We start from the raw sequence: 19,101 nt of genomic DNA on the forward strand, positions 1-19,101 counted from the left end.
GTCTGTGGGGTTCTCCAGGCAAGAATACAGGAGTGGTTGCCATTTCCTTCTCCAAGGGATCTTCTTGATCCAGGGATCAAACCCAGGTCTCTTGCACTGCAGGCAGATTCTTTTACTACTAGCACCACCTGGGAAGCTCTAAAAAGCAGCCCTCTTGGCTTGGTTCCATTGGGACTTGAACCCAGGACCTTCTGTGTATAAAGCAGATGTGATAACCACTATGTTAGTTGGTGTTTGCTGCTGCTAAGTTGCTTCAGTCGTGTCCGGCTCTGTGCGACCCCATAGACGGCAGCCCACCCGGCTCTCCCGTCCCTGGGATTCTCCAGGCAAGAATACTGGAGTGGGTTGCCATTTCCTTCTCCAACACATGAAAGTGAAAGTGAAGTCATGTCTGACTCCTAGCGATCCCGTGGACTGCAGTCTACCAGGCTCCTCCATCCATGGGATCTCCCCGGCAAGAGTACTGGAGTGGGTTGCCATTGCCTTCTCCGTTGGTGTTTATGTAACACTTAATTAGAGCACCTTCATGTAATAACTTATTTGCTCCTCAAAACAACCTGGTAAGTCAGAGATTTCACTTCCATCTGAAAAAAAAAAATGATTTGGAGGAACTGAGAGACTTCCTCAGGGGTCCTGATGTTCAGATCCTGGATTCCAGGTCAGGCCTTTCATAGCCAGCTTGGCCCACCTTGGAAAGATGGGATTTAATTTCTTTGTCTGGAAGCTCTCTAAGCTCCCATTTCCTGAAGATCTTCCTTAGCACTGGGTTATGGGATACAGCATTTCCTTTTGCTGCTCACTTGTGCTGAAGCAAGAATTTTTTCCACTCATACCCAGAGGAAATTTCATATAGTAATTTTTTTTATTCAGTTAATATTTATTGGGAGTTTGCAGGGCTCGTGTCTCTCCACCAGATATCACAGAGCTGCAGGAGATAGTGAAGGTGAGGTCACTGCCTCTAGCCCTTATTATCTTGTCTAGACAAGATAAACATCCACACACAGGTAACTATTTACAAGGTTAAGTATTTCAAAGTAAGAAACCAAAAAATGTACCCATTTAGGAGGCCGATGAAGACAGTAGCTATCCTGGTCCTCCTGCCATCTTGACATTTAACAGTTTTCTGGTATTAAAAAAAAAATTGAGACACTAAAAAGCATGATCCTTTCATAGTTTGAAGTTCCTTATTTAAAGACCTAGGTGAATTATACATCAATATAATTATATCTCAATAAAACTGGGAGAAGAAAAATTTTTTAAATAAAGATATAGGTGATAATCCTTCTGAATTGTGAACCCTGAGAGATAGATACATAAGTGCCTTCACTTTCTTTCTTTTTAATGTTCTGGCTATTTATTTACTTATTGGTTGTACTCCAAGCACGTGGGATGTTAATTTCCTGGCCCGGGATTGAACCCATGCCCCCTGCAATGGAAGCACGGAGTCTTGACCACTGGACCACCAGGGAATTCCCTGTTCCTTCACTTTCTGTCTTCAGCACCCAATGTTGTGCCTGGTTGAATTTTTCAGAGTTCTGTCACATTTTTTCTCATTCCATTTTCTTGTAATTCCAAATCGAGGTGCCTGAGCCATCTCTGTCTAATCCTTCCATGGCATCTGGATGAAGTTAAAGGGTATCCTGGAGACCTTTCTCTCTTGGAGGCCTCTTTTTAGGCATGGTGGGAGTTGGCCAGCTCCTCTGCACAGAGGCATCCTAACTCCCACTCAGTGTGATTGGTCTTCAGGTTGACTGCTGAACTCTAAATGGGTTGGATGGGCTTGCCTGATGACTGGTGAGTTTCCTTCAACTTTTCTTGTCTAGGTTCCTATGCAGGAGCAGTGATTGCCATGCCACTGGCTGGGGTGTTGGTCCAGTACATTGGATGGGCCTCTGTCTTTTATATTTATGGTGAGTGATTTGATTCCATGAATTCCCATGGGTAACTGGGCTTCCTGGGTGGCTTGGTGGTGAAGAATCCCCTGCCAATACAGGAGATGCAGGAAATGCAGGTCTGATCCCTGGGTCGGGAAGATCCCCTGGAGGAGGGAATGGCAACCCACTTCAATATTCTTGCCTGGAGAATCCCATGGACAGAGGAGCCTGGTGGACTACAATCCACAGGGTCATGAAGAGATGGACAGGACTGAAGTGACTGAGTACACACACACACCTGGGTAATTGATAGATATGGCATTTGACTATCTAATGGGGTTGGCTTAAGAGTTTACTGTGTGAAAATAGGGATCACTAAGACAAGTTTATCACATAAATGGAATACTTGTCTAACGATGATTCATTTAATGTGTATATAAAAGTTAAATTTCTTAATGAGCAGAACATAATCTTTCTTTAAATACTAGCTAATAACAGAATGACAGGAAAAATCAACCAAATGCTTTCTCCTAGCTGAATATAGTGCCATTTGAAAATACTTTGAAATTTGACAAATTTAGAGGTGGAAGAAAATGAGACGATGTCATCAAGCTTTTTGTTTTTCAATTGCAGGTATTTTGGGGATTATTTGGTACATGTTTTGGCTGTTGCAAGCCTATGAGTGTCCAGCAGCTCACCCAACAATATCCCAGGAGGAGAGGACCTATATAGAGACAAGTATAGGAGAAGGAGCCAACCTGGTTAGTCTCAGTGTAAGTAGAGACGGAGAGATGAAGACTTCCCTCTTTTTTATGAGTATTTCTTTCAGTGATTGTGTTGGCCTCATAAGAAAAATAATCTATCAGTATATTCACTAAAAATCTCACTGTATTTTCACTTTCTAGAAATTTAATACACCATGGAAAAGATTTTTCACGTCATTGCCAGTGTATGCAATCATTGTGGCCAATTTTTGCAGAAGCTGGACATTTTATTTGCTGTTAATAAGTCAGCCTGCTTACTTTGAAGAGGTCTTTGGATTTGCAATAAGTAAGGTAATATACTGATTCTTGAACTTTAAATCTCTTACTTCTACTGAGAAAATCTTTACTTGATAAAATAATTATATTACTGATCAAAATTCATAATAGTTCTGTGACACCTAATACCCTGGAGGTCAGACAAGTTATGCATTCTATGCACAAACACATAGCTATTTAATTTCTTCCCAGTAAGGATCAGAGCTGTATTAAGCTGCTTTTAAGGATTTATGTTCTCACCATTCTCAAAGTGTTTCTGACGCTGACTCAAGAACTGCATATTGGGCAAGGATCAAAAGATTTAAGGGTGCGAGGTGTTTTTTTTCCTATAAATTATTCAGGGAGGAGCAGTAAGAACCTTAAAGCTCATTTTGCAGATCACAGTCATAGCTGTACTAATGTACTAAAGTACTGGTCAAGTGCTAATGACCAGTACTTTATGGTTTAGAAAGAACCTTTTACAATGTCCCCAACCATTGCGATTAGGTTGCCTGTGTTTCAGGTAGGAAGAGTGTGGATGGTAAAACACAAGCTGTCATCCTGAAAGTATTAAGTCTCCTTCCCACAGGATAAAGAACAGAGGCCCAGTAGAGGTAGAAATCTGCATAGCTACAGGTACTGTCAGAAGTGACTGTGGAAGAGCTAGCTTAACCAGTAGTGGCTGCCATCAGGGAGCACTCACCCTGTGCCAAGGGTCTAACTGCTATGTGCCAGGTAGTTAAACATCCACTGGGTAGTGGGGCCTCTGTGAACGATTTTAATAGACCTGCCCATCTCCAGGAGCTTCCTATCTGGTAGAGGAGACGAGTAGGTCTATTCTTAAAGTTGCTCACTCATTCATTGTTTATTCATTACAAAATTCAGGCCTGTCTCAGTCCCGTATAATTAGATGATTAAATTTGGTGGTGAGGGTGAGGGGCTCAGTGGAGATGGTGAGGGCATTCAAGAAGTACATCTCTCAGAAGTAGCTAAAAACAGCTCACTGTTTCTTTTCATTCCAGGTGGGTCTCTTGTCAGCAGTCCCGCACATGGTTATGACGATCATTGTGCCTATTGGAGGACAATTGGCTGATTATTTAAGAAGCAGAAAAATTTTGACCACAACTGCTGTCAGAAAAATCATGAACTGTGGAGGTACTGTGGATTTCATAGGTGGCTTAAGCAGCTTTTGTAGAATGAGATGAAACTGAATTGCAAACCGTATTTTTGAGGTTATGTCTAAGCACTGAGAAGGCTCTTAAAGGCCCCTAAGTCCATCACACCCCTGCCTAGTGGTCATTCAGCCTGTGCTTGTGCAACCTGAGATATGACAATTTGGGAATCCCTTGGTGCTCCAGCGGTTAGAACTCTGTGCTCTCACTGACAAGGGCCTGGGTTCAATCCCTGGTTGGGGCACTAAGATGTGGGGTACTATTTTGGTCATGTGGTCAAAAAAGAGATATTTTTTAAAAATATATGACAGGGAAGCCTGGCGTGCTGCTGTTCATGGGGTCTCAAAGAGTCGGACATGACTGAGTGTCTGAACAACAACATAGAAGATGGAAAGTGTGACTGAGGTAAAAAAAATCCTAGTCTGGCTGAATTGGTTGCCTATGTGAACCTCAGGTTGTTTTAACATGAAATGAAAAAATTCCTCAGACCTTTCAATTCTAGTTCTTCTCAGCTTGGAATAGTTTCACTTCCTAGGATCTCTTGATTACCCATAAAGTTTAAATTTTATCCTTCAGCTCCTGAAACATACAGTCCTAGCATTTTCACTATAAATAGGAGTCACTTATGCTCTTAAATGATTTTTCTTTCTTTGAAAGTCTACTATTTGGCAAAAATCTTTTTTTTTTTCCCTTATTGATGAATCAATGTATCATTTATAGGTTTTTCACACAATGTCTTTATTCTAATTCTTTTGGGGGAATTAACTTTCTGGTTCCACTTTTTTGATAGTGTTAAGATAAGGGAAGTTTGAGCCATGTACCTTGTTGTATAAGACAGGCCAGTTTCAAAACACAAATAGTTAGTATACAATGGTGTGTGTGTGTGTTTGTGTGTGTGTGTGTTTGTGTGTGTGTGTGTGTGTGTGTGTGTGTGTGCTCAGTCATGTCCAACTCTTTCCTACTCCCTAGACTATAGCCTGCCAGGCTCCTCTGTCCATGGAATCTTCCAGGCAAGAATACTAGAGTGGGTTGCCATTTCCTTCTCCAGGGGATCTTCCTGACTCCAGGATTGAACCCACTTCTCCTGCATCAGCAGACGGATTCTTTACCACTGAGCCACCTGGGAAGCCCTTATAGCATTACTACTTGTTATTAATTTTGTTTCCACAATTTGAATTATATACAGGGAAAAATAACCTGCCAATGTAGGAGATGCAAAAGACACTGGTTTGATCCCTGGGTCAGGAAGATCCCCTGGAGGGAGAAGTGGCAACCCACTCTAGTATTCTTGCTGAGATAATCCCATGGACAAAGGAGCGTGGGGGGCTGCTGTCCATGGGGTCACAAACAGTCGGACACAACTGAAGCAACTGAGCGTGGATGCACGGTTCATTTCAGTTGCTCAGTTGTGTCTGACTCTTAGTGACCCCATGGACTGCAGCACTCCAGTCTTCCCTGTCCATCACCGACTCCTGGAGCTTGCTCAAACTCATTTCCATCGAGTCGGTGATGCCATCCAACCATCTCATCTTCTGTCGTTCCCTTCTCCTGCCTTCAATCTTTCCTAGCATCAGGGTCTTTTCTAGGGAGTCAGCTCTTTGCATCAGGTGGCCAGAGCTTCAGCTTCAGCATCAGTCCTTCTAATGAATCTTCAGGACTGATTTCCTTTAGGGTTGACTGACTTGATCTTGCTGTCCAAGGGACTCTGGTAGTTCAAAAGCAACTGTTCTTTGGTACTTAGATTTCTTTATGATCCAACTTTCACATCCATACATGACTACTGGAAAAATCATAGCTTAGGCTAGACAGTCCTTTGTCAGCAAATTAATGTCTCTGCTTTTTAATATGCTGTCTAGGTTTGTCATAGCTTTTCTTCCAAGGAGCAAAATTCCATGGCTGCAGTTACCATATGGAGTGATTTTGGAGCCTTAGGAAATTAAGTCTGTCACTGTTTCCATTGTTTCCCCATTTATTTGCCATGAGGTGATGGGACATGGATGCCCAGTAATGGTATAAAGTCCACAGCTTAAAAAAATATTGATTAATTAAAATTTAAAAACTTTTAAATACAATTTTTGAGGCTTTTGTTCCATTTAGACTTGTTACAAAATAGCGGCTATATTCTTTGTGTTGTACACACATCCTTGAGCCTGTCTCACACCCAGTAGTTTGTACCTTCCACTCCCCTACCCCTATACTGCCGCTCCCTCTCTCCATCCTCCCACTGGCAAGCATTAATTTATTCTGTATATCAGTGAGTCTGTGAAGCTCACAGTTTAAAAAGCACCTCTGTGCCCATAATTTCACTGATTCTCTTTAGATGACCATCTAAAACAATCATTGATGCTTGCCCTAGTTCTAGAACAGTTTTGAAGAATGGATTCAGAAAGGTAAGCAACTTATTAAGGTTTACAAAAAAGTGCCTTGGCTTGTATTTCAACTTAATCTTGATTTTCCTTTCTTTCCTTTGCATTAATTATCAAGTTCCCACTACCTACCTGCCAGGCTCTGTACTATATCCATGGCACCTTCCCTGGATAATATCACAGTTTTGTGGGGGAAGGCAGAAACACAAATGAAAAACTACAGGGCAATGCTGAAAAGTTTTATGAAATGATTAAGAAGAAGGAGATGTCAGCTTCACTGGTGGTGAGTGGCAGGGCTGTCAGCTTCCTAAGGAAAGCAATATTTGAACTGGACTTTAAAGAATAGTAGGGTTTCTCCAGAAATGAGAAGTAAGTGATGCGAGAGGAGTACTGCAGGTGAAGGAACAGTCTGTGGAAGTACAGTGTGGCACAAAACAGCGTTGTGGTCAGGAAATGGTGGAGAGACGTGTGCAACAGTAGAGGGCTTTCCACGGGCTTCGGATGGTGAGCAAGGGGGTAAGAGTGACAGAAAATGAAACCGGGACAGCAGGAGGAATTTATTATAGGCACTTAGTATGGAACCACTGACAAGAGTTTTAAGTAAAGGGGCAACTGATCAGATTTGTAGTTTATAAAAATAGTGATCCAGAGACTGGATCAGAGGAAAAAGAGATAGGAAGACCAATAAAGAGGTTTTTGAAGTTGTCCGGGTGAGAGGTAGTGGCGTCCAGAACTAAGACAGTGGTAGGGGAAGGAAAAGCAGATATTTCTAAGGCCAATGTCATGGATTCTTATCTGAACACTGAAGAAGAGAAAAAAGTCCAAGTTCATTCTGAGATTTCTGCGTTAAACATTCGATTACCATTTGTTGAGTCATGCCCATGGCTGGCGATCTTGCTCAACACCTTGTATACCCAATTTCATTTAATCTTCCAATGCTCCAAGGTTGTATTATGAGCTTTTGGCAGGGAGGAATGAGGACTCTAAGAGATGAAGTGCTCGTCCAAGATCACACCATTAGTGATTTTGAGATAGAATCTGAACCCAGCAGGAATCTGAACCCTGTTAAAGTCTGGGTTCTAAACACAGGCAGATAGATTAATTGAGAGAAGAAAGAGTGTGGTGGTGGTTTTTTGTATGTTTTGGAGTGAATATAGGGGACAGAGACTTGATTTGGTCCTGTTATCTCTGAGCTAACTCAAAGGACAATCGTGTAGCGACGTCTGGAATCAGCAAACCGTCTCTAGGATGAAGCATCATTTCACTGTCTTCTGCCTCCCAGGGTACTTCCTGTCCCTGGAAACAGTACTTATATCATCTTTCTATCTGCTATCAACTGAACATGTATGTGTTTTTGTGTGTTGGTGAGAAGGATCTTCATCATTTCCTTACCCTTTTTTATTGTGCTGGATTCACTTATCTTGAATGAAAGTAGCAAAAAGTACTTCTGTCCCACTGTATTTTATGTGCAAATATCTCATGGCATTATAAAGAGGCCTGAAGGCTTGGCAAACTTCTGAAAAGGAAGAATTTTGTCTTATGCTTTCTAGGTGGTGAGGCTCTGCTTTATGTTTCAGATATTCACTACTGCTTTCTAATCACTTTTGGCAATAATAATACTATTTTATTTTTGTTTCATTTTCTATGAAAGACCATCACTGGTGTAATCAATGGAGAATCACTGACAGTCTTAGAAATGGCAGGGGCAACTACCCATGAGCAACTGATAATAGACATTCCTCATCCCATGGGCATCATTGTACCTCCTGGGACTATACAGTGTTCAAGGCACACCAGGAAATTGTTGAAAAGTTCACAGAACACCTGGGTAATATTAGCAAAGTCGTATAGTCAAGAAATATCCCTATAAGATTGTAAATATTGTGCCAGAATATGTGTACTAAAAGCTTGGGTCCATGAAAATAGATTCTTTGTGATGAATTCATGAATTTGGGGTGACTGACACGAAAATGACATTTTCCCCTGCTGTTTCCATTCACAGGTTTTGGCATGGAGGCAACCTTGCTCCTTGTGGTTGGCTTTTCCCATACCAAAGGGATGGCTATCTCCTTTCTGGTGCTTGCTGTAGGATTTAGTGGTTTTGCTATTTCAGGTAAAGTGTCCTTTGTGTTTCCAAATCTTTTCCATAGCAACACTTGGGGAAAAAGGAAGGAAAGGATATTGAGCATCTACCTTTGGCAGCCAGGCCATTCCCAAGGATCAGGGCCACTGTCTAGAGATCTAGTGGGGATGATTTTGAGTATCACTGAGAACTGGGCTTAGGAGCCCAGTCAAGCTGGAATTATCACTACTTTCTCCATCTTTGGAAAGACAACATGCAGGAGCCCTCTCTGGGGCATGGGCAGAATATGTGTTGCTGGGCAAAGTGGCACCTTCAAACTTAAGCACCAGGCCACCCGACCTAACAGAGACTCTTGTGACTCTTTTGATTCTCACTTCCTACAGGAGAACTGCTAACATTAACTCACAATCAAATGATGTAGTCATCTGACATAAAGTTATAGAATCAGAAGGGCTTCCCAGGTGGCGCTGGTGGTAAAGAATCTGTCTGCCAATGCAGAAGGTGCCAGGAATGTGGATTCAGTCCCTGGGTTGGGGAGATCCCTTGGAAGAGGAAATGGCAACCCACTCCAGTACTCTTGCCTGGAGAATTGCAAGGGGAGAGGAGCCTGGTGGGCTACAGTCCATGAGGTCGCAGAGTTGGACACGACTGAGCACATGCATACACAAATAGAATCAAAAAGTTTTAAGGATGGAATTTTTTTTAGTTTTCTGTCTCATCCTTGGCTTTCATTTTCCAAACAAGGACATGCAGGTCCAGAGAGGTGATGTGACTTGCTAAGCCAGCAAGACTTAAGAAGAATAGTAATGATGATGTGAGCTAACATTGATCAGGCACAAACTCTGTGCTGGGGGCTGTTCACAGCCTACTCTTGTGTATTAATCCCTGCAATTCTAACAGCTACCCTAGGGCCTTCAGTCTCCCCATTTTATAGAAGCAGAAACCAGCTACTGTATGAGCGGTAACAGCGCTAGCATATTACAGACTTCAGAAGTTCCCTGTGCAAAACTGGATGAAGAAGCAAAACTTAGGGATTTTTTTCCTATCTTTAAAAAAGATTATAATACTAAAAATTGTCATTTAACGGAACACTTGACATGTATTGCATTTCTGACAACATTGTGAAGCAAATGATATTACCATTATTTTACTGAGGAATAACTTAAAGCTTAGGAAATGAAGGACTTTCCTATTGTTACACAACTGGGGACAAAGGAAGAACTAAGGTGTCCTGCTTGGTCTTCATGCCTGAGCTCTTTCCATGATTCTGGGCTGTCTTAAAGATCAAACAGGGTGATAACATCCTAGAACAGAAAAACACCTCTGGTTTGACCTCTGGTCAAAACGACTCTTAAACAGGGCCTTGGTCTTATCAAAATACAGTTCACCCTTGAACGGTTTGGGGGTTATGGGTGCTGATCCCCTACCCCACATAGTCAAAAATCTGACTATACGGGAGTGGATATACTTTCCCTTTTCCAGGGAATCTTCCCAACCCAGGGATTGAACCCGGGTCTCCTGCACTGCAGGCGGATTCTTTACCAGCTGAGCCACAAATGAAAGAAAGAGAAGTCACTCAGTCGAGTCCGACTCTGCGACCCCATGGATTGTAGCCCACCAAGCTCCTCTGTCCATGGGATTCTCCAGGCAAGAATACTGGAGTGGGTTGCCATTTCCTTCTCCAGGGGATCTTCCTGACCCAGGGATTGAACCCAGGTCTCCCTCATTGCAGGCAGAGGCTTTAACCTCTGAGCCACCAGGGAAGCCCAAAATACTGGAGTGGGTAGCCTATCTCTTCTCCAGTGGAACTTCCCAACCCAGGAATCAAACCAGGGTTTCCTGCATTGCAGGCGGATTCTTTACCAACTGAGCTATGAGAGAAGCCCTCCTATACAAAGTATTCCTCTGCATCCTGGGTTTTGTTGTATCCTCGATTTAGCATCTGAGGATTCAATCAACCACAGATCCTGTGCATGCGTGCTTGCATGCTTAGTTGCTCAGTCATTTCTGACTTTTTGCAACCCTGCGAACTGTACCCCACCAAGCTCCTCCATCCATGGAATTTTCCAGACGAGAATACTGGAGCGGGTTGCTATTTCCTCCTCCTAGCGATCTCTCTGACTCAGGGATTGAACCCGTGTCTCCTGCATCTCCGGCAATACTGTAGTATTTACTACTGACAAACAAATCTGCCTGTAACTAGACCCATGCAGCTCCAACCTACTTTGTTCAAGGGTCAACTATAAATAGAGCTGATGAATAGTTAAATTGGAAAAAAAAAGTTTGCACTTTAAGTAGCCTGAAGCTAACAACTTGAGTTTAGGGATGCAAAGACCTAGGTGTAAGGCCCCTCTTTAGTACTTACTATTTACAGAAGGCAAAAAAAAAAAAAAAAAAAAAAGCTGAGTTATTTAAACCCTCAGCCTCAGTTTCCTTATCTAGAGACTAGAGAGATATAATGGCAACTTCATCGGGTTGTTGGGAGATTGCAGTGAACTGAGGTCATTCTTTCATTCCTTCACACTTCCCAAGAGTCAGACACTGTTCTTGGCACAGCAGATACTGCAGTGAAAAAGAGAAAAGTTTCTGTCCTTATAAAGTTTACATTCTAGTGGAAATAAAGCTTTTGAAGCTCTTAGTCCCAGTACTAAATGCATAAAACAATTAAAAAATATTCACTACGGTTGTTCAATTATTATTCAATCTAGCCCAATACTTCTCAAAATTTAATGGTGCATACAAGTCACCTTAGGATCTTGCAAAAATGCAGATTCTGATTTAGCCAGTGTAGAGTGGAGCCTGAGATCCTGCATTTCGAGCAGTGAAGTTGACGCCACTGATCAATAGTCCACACTTTGAGGAGCAAGGATAGAGCAGTCATGTATTGTTCCCAGCAGGATGTTAAGGGACATCTTCTTTTGATAGCCCTGTAATGCAAAAGAGATTCATATCCTGTCCACAGAGATATTGAAATATTCAGGCTCATATTGTCCCCAGATTGCCAGTTTAAGCAACAATCAAACAGACAGAAATTTTTTTTTTCTGGCACTTACACCGTGCTGGTCACTTTTAAGGTATGAACTCATTTAATCCCTGTAGCAGCCTGATGAGAAGAGTATTGCTATGTTCATTTTACTAGTGAGGACGCTGAGGCTTGGGAGGTGACTTAACTTACTCGGTAAATTAAGTGATTAGGATTGGAATAACGGTTTATCTGATCCACAGTGAGACTATGGGAGGGACTATGGTCATGGGGAGGATGATTCCTTAGGATCTGCTGTATGTCAACTTTACAAGGAGTTAATAGGGATGCCACGGGGGACTTGCTCAGTTTAGGAACGGATTATAAATATAAGAGCTGAGACAGGTGAGATTAGAAAGATACAAAGAATGGGTGATATCTGCTTTAGAAGATGTCTTATGTAGAGAAGACAGACTCTCTCAACTTGTGTGTAACTTGCTTAATGTGTCTGCTTCAAAAAAAAAAAATCTATTAGTATCTCAGTTTCCCAATGATTTTTCCCCCAAACCCCAGGATTGTGTAGCTAGAAACCTAAATGGCTTTTCTCATATTATCTTTAGCTGAACGCAGATGTCTAGGCTTTGTATCAGAATATAATACTCGCCAATCATATTAATTGCTTCTTATCTCTGGGTTCTTTTCTAATAAAGTGTTTATCACATTCAAATAAATAGTAAGATTAATTAATCTTGCAGCTGTTTTATATTCTGATATTCTGCCACTTTGGTCTGAAAGAGAAGGTATGTTTATTCCAGAAAGGTTTTCTTAAAATTCTCTCTGAACAGAGGTAGGAAATAAAACAAGCAGCCAATAGGCTGGTTTAGAAATTTTTTTTAAATTATATTTTTAGTTATTTGCACAAAATAGAGCATTAAAAAGCAAGACAAGGGAAAATAAAAATATGAGTAAATAAGACCTATAACCCACTGCTGTAATTTCAGAGTTCAAGTTGGTAATTAATTAAACAACTATATATAGAGTACCTACTATGCACCGGATACTTTGCCAGCTCAGGAAAGTAAACTGGGTAGATGGAGGTTGTACTGCAAAGAACGTGTTGGCTTTCACCTCTTTGTACCTATGTAATTGACATATATTATTTATCTTAATTCTTACAACAGTTTTATAAGAATGATCATCCCAGTTTATAGATGAAGATGCTGAAGTTCAGAAAGATTAAATCATTTGTCCAGGTTTGCATCTCAATTAAACAGCCAGATCCAAGGTCTGACTCTAAAATGCAACGCTAGGCTACACTGGCAGAGTTGGTTCCCAGTGCCCAATGCCTCCTCTTTCAAAGCCTTGTCCCTCTGCCTTCCCGCTTCCTTCATTCCACTCATCCTTTTCTCCTGAAAAACAGATGAATAGTGAGGTACTGGTGATTTTTTATTTTACCACTCCCTGCAGCATTACCTATTCATAAAAGACCCCAGAGTGACGGGTGTGTTTTACAGTGGCAGCAATAGCAGTGATGCTGATATTGGCACCGTGATAGTTGCTAGAGCTCAGCTGTTTGCCAAGAGCTCTCGCATACATATTTCCCCCAAGTCTCATCTCACAGCATCTTTATGAGTTAAGGAGTAATATGATCCTCAAAATAGAGATGAGGAAACAAAGTCCTAAAGATGACTTGTTTAAGAGATAAGAATAAGATTCGAATCCAGATTTACAAATTCCAAATCAAGTCTGTATGTTGAAGTGTTTTGTAAATTACAGAGGATCCTGCAAATGTTTGTATAAATCTTTCTTATCCAAAAAGAGCCCTTTATAATATGCCCTGTGGTACTAAGGCAGACCTGCCTGTGGTAGCCTTTTGGGAGTGAGCTGAGAGCTAGGAAGGAGGATATTATGCAGCAAGGTATAGTTTTAATCACACTGTATGTGATTGTGTGGGCTTACCTGGTGGCTCAGGTGGTTCCCTGGTGGCTCAGTGGTAAAGAATCTGCCTGCAGTGCAGGGTTAAGAAGATCCCCTGGAGAAGGAAATGGCAACCCACTCCAGTATTCTTGCCTGGGAAATCCCACAGTCAGAGGAACCTGGAGGGCTACAGTCCATGGGTTGCAAAAGAGTCGAATACAACTTAGGAACTAAACAACAACAATGTGATTGTGTGATGGCTTACTCTGAATATGTGTGATCCAGGCTGTGCTTTTCAGTATTGCCCCAAACATCATTATTTTGGGGTTTCAAGCCGAGAAGATAGAGGTGCCATAATTCTCCCCATGAAGAACCCATTTTAGCCATTGCTAATGCTATTCATGGGGTCACAAAGAGTCTGACACGACTGAGTGACTGAACTGAACTGAATCAATCATACCATGGTTTTCTGCTATGAGCAGACACAGCCTGACAATCCTCAAGCCAGTCCTTTTGGTAAAGGTATCCATTAGTAGAGGAAAGAGATTGATGAGAGTTGGGGAAAGCTAAATATTTTCCAAAATGTATTTGGAATTCTGTTCCTGAGTCTGATTTTGAGATGTTTGGCTTCACTGTAGGTTTCAATGTCAACCACTTGGATATTGCCCCTCGCTATGCCAGCATTCTCATGGGAATCTCAAATGGAGTGGGAACCCTCTCTGGAATGGTCTGTCCCCTTATTGTGGGTGCAATGACCAAGCACAAGGTAATGGTTTCCTTTGGGGCTGTGGGTTACAGTATGAGAGGACCGAAATACTGTACAAAGTCTCAAGGCCCTATCCCAGCCTGTGTAAATGTGTATGTCCTTGACTTGGCTGAGTCACTTGAGCTTCTATTTTTTTTTCTTCTTTTAAAAAAATTATCATTTATTGATGGCAGCAGGACTGATTGATGTTTGGTTCTATGTTTCTTAAACTGAGAAATAGAAGGGGGGTGTGTGTGTGTGGTGTGTGTATGTGTGTGTGTGTGTGTGTGTGTGTGTGTGTGTGTGTGTAGAAGAAGTGATAATACCATAAAGACTGTTTAAAGACACAAAAAAGAAACTGAGGCAATCAACTCAAGATAAATAAATTACCCAAGGTTGTTTTATAATTCCAAGTAATTAGACTTTATCACCATTTCCAATTATTGCTTAGCATGCTCCAGCATGAAAATATTAGTGCAGTTATACTTCCTTATTATGAAGAAAACAAACAAGACATTAATGACCCTTCCTAAGAACCTATGCAGGTGCGGCAGCAGGTCGTTACTGCACATTTGTGTATTTAGACTAAGGTGGGTAGTACAGGAGGATCCCAGATCCATCCAGAATTCAGCCACAGGCCACATTCTTCATCTCTGTCTTTGAAAGGGTTTTAGATATCCTGCCTTCTGCAAATTAACATGTTTGATACTATGGCATTTTTACCCAACTATTTCTTTGTTGTTGCACATCCTATTAAAAATATAACTTCAGAAATTCTTCCTGTTTCTTGGAGAAGAAAGTGTGGGATAACATTTCTTATTTTTGATAGAAAAGAAAGGTGGGCTCTGATGACTTTACGGGCAGAGGAGCCAAACTATGTCTCTGTTCATGAGATGATAGGATTAGTAATATGATTATTAATTCTGTTATTAAATCTTTCAACACAAATTCCCATTATTTTTTATACAATATATTTTCACAGAAGATATGATTATACATAAGCTACTGGCAGTCCAAACTGAGCATTTTCGTGACTCAAATTGTCATGTATCCAAAGCAAGCACGAAGGAGACCTCTGATATTTACAATGGTGGGTTCCTAAAGCAAATTTAATTTAACCTCATTTGTATATTTAGGAGAGCTGTGAAATGGTGCAGCAAGGAAATTACAGGAGGTTTATTTTATAAAGTATTTTTCTAAATTAAAAAAAAATGCATATTCACTGTAGTCTTAACTTTGATTTTTTTAAACACTCAAATTCCATTTGGGTCCTGGGCATGCATCTGCCACACATCTTCCCAGGAAGCACAGCATTGCTTTGGGGTGACTAAGTGCTTTTGTCCCAGTGGAGGACTCCAGAAGATACTGTTAATTTCCGTTTTTGGTTAAAATATTAATTGGTACTGTTTTCTTGTTCAGACCCGTGAGGAGTGGCAGAATGTGTTCCTCATAGCTGCCTTGGTGCACTACAGTGGCGTCATCTTCTACGGGGTCTTTGCTTCTGGGGAGAAACAGGAGTGGGCAGATCCCGAAAACCTTTCTGAGGAGAAGTGTGGAATCATTGACCAGGATGAATTAGCTGAGGAGACAGAACTCAACCATGAGAGTTTTGCAAGTCCCAGAAAGAAGATGTCATATGGAGCCACCACCCAGAATTGTGAAGCCCAGAGAAAGGAATGGAGAGGACAGAGAGGGGTGACCCTCAACGAGGAAGAGCTGACATCCTACCAGAATGAAGGGGAAGACTTCTCAGATGCATCCTAATGTCTGAGGGGCACTTTTGGCTCCTCTGCACTCTAGAACCAGAAAGTATCCATACCCATTTTCTTCTCCATAGGCTGGCTTGCCAGGGGGTTAACTCTAGGGACGTTGCATGTCGGGGAGCAGGGAGAGATTTATTCAGCAGTAGGGAAACAACTTACTCTAAGTTCATAAAATGTATGGCTGTAAGTTTTTTGATTTGCAGTTGATTCTTATCTCAAAGAATAAACTATTCAGGAAGGAATGATTGGAAGAATAAGAGACAAAATGCCATGTTTTTCAAAGAAAAATGGAAGGAAATGGGGATATTTGGCCTGGAGGAGAGAAAAAAATAGCTGTTACTACCTTTCTGAGAGCAGCCATGCAGGGGTGGGTTTCCTATTCCTAATAAAGGCCACTGCTTTCAAAGGCCCTCTATTGTGCCAGATGCTTTATTACATTCTCATTTAATCTCCACACCCCATGATATAACAATGCTTATCCCCATTTTACAACTGAGGAAAAGAAAGCAACAAAAGATGGACTTGCTCAGGGTCATCGTGCCAGAGGCAGTGCTGAGATTGTGTGCATGCATGCATGCTCAGCCATGTCCAACTCTTTGCAACCCCATGGACTTCAGCCCTTCAGGCTCCTCTGTTCATGGGATTCCCAGAGAAGAATACTGGAGTGGGTTACCATTTCCTACTCCAAGTGTTGAGATTGGTGGAGTCCAAAATAGATGTCAATTTTGGAGAAGAAGGTTTTGCTTCAGGTTAGAAGAGATATTTTTAATAATGAAAACTGTAAATGGAGTGTGTTGTCATGTGGTTAATTCCCTATCTTGGCAGGCATGGAGGATGGAGAACATTTGGGTTGATGTGGCAGAGAACATTCAAACATCATATGGGGGACTGGATTCAAAGATCCTTAGGGCCCTAGGTAATCTGAGAGCCAGATGAGTCTGTGAATTCATATATATGTGAAAGTTGCTAAGTTGTGTCCAACTCTTTACGACCCCACGGTCTGTAGCCTGCCAGGCAACTCTGTCCATGGGATTTCCCAGGCAAGAATACTGGAGTGGGTTGCCATTTCCTTCTCCAGAGGATCTTCCCAACCCAGGGATCAAACCCAGGTCTCCTGCATTGCAGGCAGACTCTTTACCACCTGAGCCACCAGGGAAGCTCATAACGTGAATTCATACTTTTCTTATATTTTTTTAATAACAAGAGTTACAGACTATATGAGAGATTCAAATAGGTTAGGAAAAATGAAAAACTAAGCAAAATAGCAAAGTTCCCGGAATCTGATGGTCAGAATGGCTGAGAAGAAGTAAACTAAATTTCACCCCTTCAGGGAATTCCCTGGCATCCTGTGGTTAGGACTCTGCCATTCCACTGCAGGGGGCCCAGTTCAATCCCTGGTCAGAGAAGTAGGATCCCACAAACTGTGTTGTGTGAGCTAAAAAATACAATTTAAACCCGTCATAATGTCAACAATGTGGTTAAATAATGTCCCACATTACTTGTAAATCTTTAAGACATTTAGTAATTTAAGAAGTTGGTTCATGCATTTTATTAGGTAAAATTCTCTTAGAAGAGTCCTCTATTAAAAAAAAAATGTATGTCTTTAGGCATTTTGGCTGGTGATGGAAGTTTGATCAACTAGACAAAACTATGATTGAAGTATTCCTGACTTTACTCAGAATGATATTCAGGGAAACCACAATAACATAGCAGTAGTTAAACAGTGAAATACTGAACGTAAACATCTGGGACAACTAGATCCATAGTTAGTGCTGGAAAACTTATCTTTGCATAAGGCAATAACATGATACTCTCTAAATATATTTTAAAATTTAATGATATTTGAAAACAATGTTGGCATGTAAAAATGTTGCTTGAAAATAAAATGATTTTCCTTTTTATTGTTTTTGAAATTTTAAATTCTACTTTCAGAAGAAAAAGATAGTATTATAGAAAAAATGGTAAATTTACTTATAGTTTGTTATAGTAGGATTTTTTTTTTCTAGTTTCTCCCATATATATATATTTCTGGTCCCTAACTGTATCAGCAGAATTATAATGTATTTTATAAAAGAATACTTTTAGGGGGAAAATGCCTGACTCTCTATCAAATAGTATTATTTATGTCACTGGTATATCATTTATGTTATTATATGTGTTTAAATCTCTTTAGTGAAACTATGTAACTTAGAACAATTCCTGGCACATAGAAAGTGCTCAATAAACATTACTTATCATCATCATTATCATATTTTAACCTTTTATGGGTTGAAAAGAAAGCATGCTGTTTCATTTTCACTCTTGATAGGATTTATTGTGAAAGTTGTGCCATTTTCTAAGTAAAAAAATTACAGAGAGAAATTTATGGTGGCCAGCGTTTTCTTTTTTCCTTCTGTTAATGAAGTCAATAACTATTTTAAGAACTCATGGTAATCCTTAAGGCAATATTGCAGAATGTGACACAAAGTTGTACTTACTCCAACATTTGAAGTCAGCAGCATATGTAGAAATTTGACAAATTACTTTGATAAATCAAAGCCTTTAGGGCACCTGTCACTTGTCCTTACAGTATTTAAAAAATGGGGTCCTAAGTTATGGTGTTAAAAAGTAGAAAACACATTATTTTGTTGTGATGGGGTTAGTAAAGGTTGCAATGAACAAATAATTATATTGGAACATCAGGCAAATGTATTGAATGGTTTGCAAGTCACTGTACATTTTGCTGCAAATATCCATTTGTAGGTCAGTTCTTAGAGGCAAACTATGGATTCTAGCAAGAAGGGAAGGAGACCTGAGGTGCTAGATTCTTGAGACAAGAAAGTTTGACTGGTCCTTTTTAAACAATGAAAGTTTTGGAACATGAACATAACAAGAAAAATAGTAATTGTTTAAGAAATAATGACACATTTATTATCCCTGCCTGGGTGTTAAATTCAAAGTAAAAATTGGAACCTACTATTTCTATTTCACACTGATTCCTTCTGAGCCCAACAGACCTTTTCCTCCCTCCCTGTTTCTTATCTCAGTTAATTACATCACCCTTTCACTGGAAATAAATCTTTGAGTCATCTTTGACTTTTAAGAAAGTAGCCTTTTCTCTCTTCCCTGCCAAGTCCACTTAATTTTATTTTCAATCTGGAGCTCAATGTCTTACATCACTTTTGGAAAAATTTCAGCCACTCTCTCCTACTATACTGCTT

At 40.7% G+C, this 19,101-nt stretch overlaps 1 protein-coding gene across 2 annotated transcripts in view; it reads left to right on the forward strand.

The window, feature by feature from the left end:
* The window catches only part of SLC17A8 (solute carrier family 17 member 8), a 40,852-nt gene extending 22,733 nt beyond the window's left edge, over positions 1 to 18,119 (forward strand). The window contains exons 6-12 of one of the 2 annotated variants that reach the window (XM_068970287.1): positions 1,824 to 1,910; positions 2,508 to 2,647; positions 2,780 to 2,929; positions 3,916 to 4,048; positions 8,434 to 8,544; positions 14,032 to 14,159; positions 15,558 to 18,119. In XM_068970287.1, coding sequence (XP_068826388.1) covers positions 1,824 to 1,910; positions 2,508 to 2,647; positions 2,780 to 2,929; positions 3,916 to 4,048; positions 8,434 to 8,544; positions 14,032 to 14,159; positions 15,558 to 15,902 — 1,094 coding nt within the window. In that variant the 3' untranslated portion in view covers positions 15,903 to 18,119. The remainder of the gene's footprint in view (positions 1 to 1,823; positions 1,911 to 2,507; positions 2,648 to 2,779; positions 2,930 to 3,915; positions 4,049 to 8,433; positions 8,545 to 14,031; positions 14,160 to 15,557) is intronic. The other variant, XM_068970288.1, reaches the window with a different exon arrangement.
* Positions 18,120 to 19,101: the final 982 nt, after the last annotated feature.

Source organism: Capricornis sumatraensis, chromosome 4 (assembly GCF_032405125.1).
Source record: "Capricornis sumatraensis isolate serow.1 chromosome 4, serow.2, whole genome shotgun sequence".
Lineage (NCBI taxonomy): Eukaryota > Metazoa > Chordata > Mammalia > Artiodactyla > Bovidae > Capricornis > Capricornis sumatraensis.